This window comes from Formica exsecta, unplaced genomic scaffold (assembly GCF_003651465.1).
Source record: "Formica exsecta isolate Colony F162 unplaced genomic scaffold, ASM365146v1 scaffold37, whole genome shotgun sequence".
Classification (NCBI taxonomy): Eukaryota; Metazoa; Arthropoda; class Insecta; order Hymenoptera; family Formicidae; genus Formica; species Formica exsecta.
The window spans coordinates 17,683-20,716 of record NW_021850941.1 but is presented as its reverse complement, the minus strand read 5'-3'; the positions used below and the strand labels follow the sequence as shown (position 1 = coordinate 20,716).

The following is a 3,034-nucleotide window of genomic DNA, read 5'->3' as shown; positions in this document are numbered from 1 at the left end:
GGAATTTATGAATTTATTATATAAAAGGAACTATAATATAAGAATAAAGTATAAGAAAACGTTAAAATTTTTTAAAATTTTTTTCATGTACCATACATCATATTGTTATAATTTATATTTATATATAATGGAATTTATTATATAAAAGGAACTATAATATAAGAATAAAGTATAAGAAAACGTTAAAATTTTTTAAAATTTTTTTCATGTAATTAATAACCATACATCTTTCTGTTTCTATAGATACTTCATTGATATTGTATTTTGAATTCGTCGCACATGCACGAAAAATTCGGCCTGAACAACTGATGTTAATGCTCGCAAGATCTCAATGTGAAATGGACAACGTGATGTAGATATGTGTATGTTTTTATGTCTTTTATTTTAATTAATTTATCAAACAAAACGATTTGTTTAATGCCAAGAGCAGTATATTGAAGTATACCCAAAGCAATATGTGTATTTATTTGTTGGGTTTAGGTGTTTAAATGTATGAGGAGCTTGTGTAAATTATTATAAACATGAAGGACTTTCATAGCAAATTATGTATGTTATTATTAGAAGAATATTTTGGATCTATTGTACAAAGTATAAGAAATAGTTTGTTATATGGCACAAAAACATTAAATGTTATACGGATTGATACACGTCTACCATTAATGAAGGTACAGTAAACATTTGTGTAAGATACTAGATATTAACAAATTATTGCTACATAAAATATATTATCTTTTTGTACCTATTATTAATATTTTGTATTTATCAAAAATTTCTCTTTTTTTGATATTATACATATCCTTTAAAAGTAATTTTATTACATTTAGGTAAGAAGGATTGTGTGTGTCCTTATAAAATATGGTTTTGTCACTTATCAACATGGTGATAAAGGTGCTCAATATATCCTAAATACTGAGAAAATTATTACACTTCTTTGTTATCCAAGGTATTTTTACTTATCAAATCAAATAAATTTTTATTTGCTTTATAAATATGATTTGTTTAATATTAGAAACATTACTTATCATTTATTTATTATAGATATATGCTATTCGCAAAAACTTACTGTGAAGATGAAGGTGAAATCATGTTAGAAGAAGTATTAAAACATGGATATATCACAGCATCTGAAGTCATAATAAAAACATATAAACGAATTGAGGAGACACCTTCTAAATGTACATATAATTTAAATACAGTAAACATGTGCAATATAATCATTGTTCATACATTTCTATTTACTTTAAAAATTATTTCTTGATTTTCTATCTTCATAATATAATAATTTTTATAAACAGGATCTATGTTGTGTTCACAATCTAAATATTTTCTTAGGTGCTGAACAACTTTCTATCTCAAATTTGAAAAACAAATTTGAGTTATTAGTGAAAAATCAATTTTTAATGCGTAGCATATCTTTCAATACAATGACAGAAAATACTGAAAAACCCAATTATAACTTACCACAACTTGATTTGAAAGCCATTTCTAACATGTTGCAAGGACAAAATGCCAATCCTGGAGATAATGGACTGTACTGGAAGGTCAATTTTGACCGATTTACACAAGATTTTAGGTAAGACTGCTAATTTAAGCCTGGATTATTATTAAAAATGTTAATATATAACTTATATATAATTTATATTAGGGATAAAATTGTTATATCAGCCATGACGGAAAGATTTGACATGAATGCTGGAGAATTAATGAGACAGTTAATCAATTTGATGTATTTGCGTACTGCACCTTGGGCAGCTACATCAAATCCAATACCATTTACTGAAATAAAAGAAGAAACGAAAAAATTGAATTATTCAGAGCTTGAACAGTATCTTGACCAATACCTGCGACTTATAGAAGAAGACAGTAGCCAATTTATTAAACGAGTTGGTGATTCTGGTGGAGGGCAATACAGTATTAATATGAAAAATGCATTTGAACAGTTGGTATGGACAACCATAGAAAGTATCGTAACAGAAAGATTTGGTTCCAAGGCTGCAAGAATTTTCAGGCAAGGATAAATATCTAATAAATCCAAAGTTTTATTTCATTACAAGGAAGAGCAAATACATAATCATATATTTTTATATAACTGCTCAATTTTTCTATGATTTTAGATTAGTGCGCATTGAAAAAAATGTTAACCTAGACCAAATTCAGCAATTAGCAATGATTCCAGCAAAAGAAGCTAAATGCATAACATATATTTTGGCACAAGAGAATTATATACAGATGCAAGAGATAAAAAAGATTGGAACTTTGACAGCACCAACAAAAGGACTTTTCCATTTTTACATTGATCTGACTAAAACTGTCCAAATGGAAATTGAGCATTGTTGTCAAGCATTATATAACATTATAAAAAGGCGAGAGAATGAACTAACCAATAATAAACGTATGATAGAAAAACAATTAAGAGTACAGATACTCTCTACTAACATGAAGGAACATGGTGCTACAGAACAACAACTGGCTGATGTAATATCAATATATATATATCATAGAGATAAAAATAGAGTTGCAAATTAATAATGACAAAATGTTTTTTCTTTATAGATTGCAGAAATGATGACGCCATCTGAAACTCAACAGCTTGAGAAAGCACAAAATGCGATCAAGAAACTGAATGTCACAGAGTTACAAATAGATGAAACCTTGTTTTTATTAACGATGTATCTTCGATATCATTAAATGAAAACTATTTTGCTGTTTTAATATTTTGTCTTTTTTTTCATAAGATATGCGTATATAAAAATGAGACTGTTGCATTTATTCATTTATATAGTTTATATTTATTTATATATAATAATGTGATTACGCTTGTAAAATACAAACAACAAAGAATACCTAGCTTTCAAATTATTATAATAAATATAATCATATATTTTTATATTTTTATAATAGTGTACTGCTCTCTATTGTGATACAGTGCGTTTGATGTTTCTATCTATGAGGAAAAGTCATCTTGGGTGACATTAACATAAATGATAATAATAATTTGCAATTTACCAACGTTTATTCGTATATTTTTTTACTT

At 26.5% G+C, this 3,034-nt stretch overlaps 1 protein-coding gene across 1 annotated transcript; it reads left to right on the top strand.

Moving 5' to 3' along the window:
• The first annotated feature begins 209 nt into the window (after positions 1 to 209).
• On the top strand, positions 210 to 2,714 carry LOC115239286 (DNA-directed RNA polymerase III subunit RPC3-like). Its single transcript, XM_029813734.1, has 8 exons — positions 210 to 362; positions 481 to 665; positions 825 to 943; positions 1,039 to 1,175; positions 1,333 to 1,573; positions 1,646 to 2,008; positions 2,115 to 2,475; positions 2,554 to 2,714. The coding sequence occupies exons 2-8, from the start codon at positions 522 to 524 to the stop codon at positions 2,686 to 2,688; spliced, it is 1,500 nt and encodes a 499-aa protein (XP_029669594.1). The 5' UTR covers positions 210 to 362; positions 481 to 521; the 3' UTR covers positions 2,689 to 2,714.
• Positions 2,715 to 3,034: the final 320 nt, after the last annotated feature.

What these genes read in the sequence shown, in the direction of transcription:
- LOC115239286 (XM_029813734.1), top strand. Translation starts at nt 522, where the DNA reads ATGAAGGACTTTCATAGCAAATTATGTATGTTATTATTAGAAGAATAT. An exon ending in ACACTTCTTTGTTATCCAAG is followed by an intron (nt 944 to 1,038) that starts GTATTTTTACTT and finishes TATTTATTATAG; the next exon opens with ATATATGCTATTCGCAAAAA. An exon ending in TGAGGAGACACCTTCTAAAT is followed by an intron (nt 1,176 to 1,332) that starts GTACATATAATT and finishes ATATTTTCTTAG; the next exon opens with GTGCTGAACAACTTTCTATC.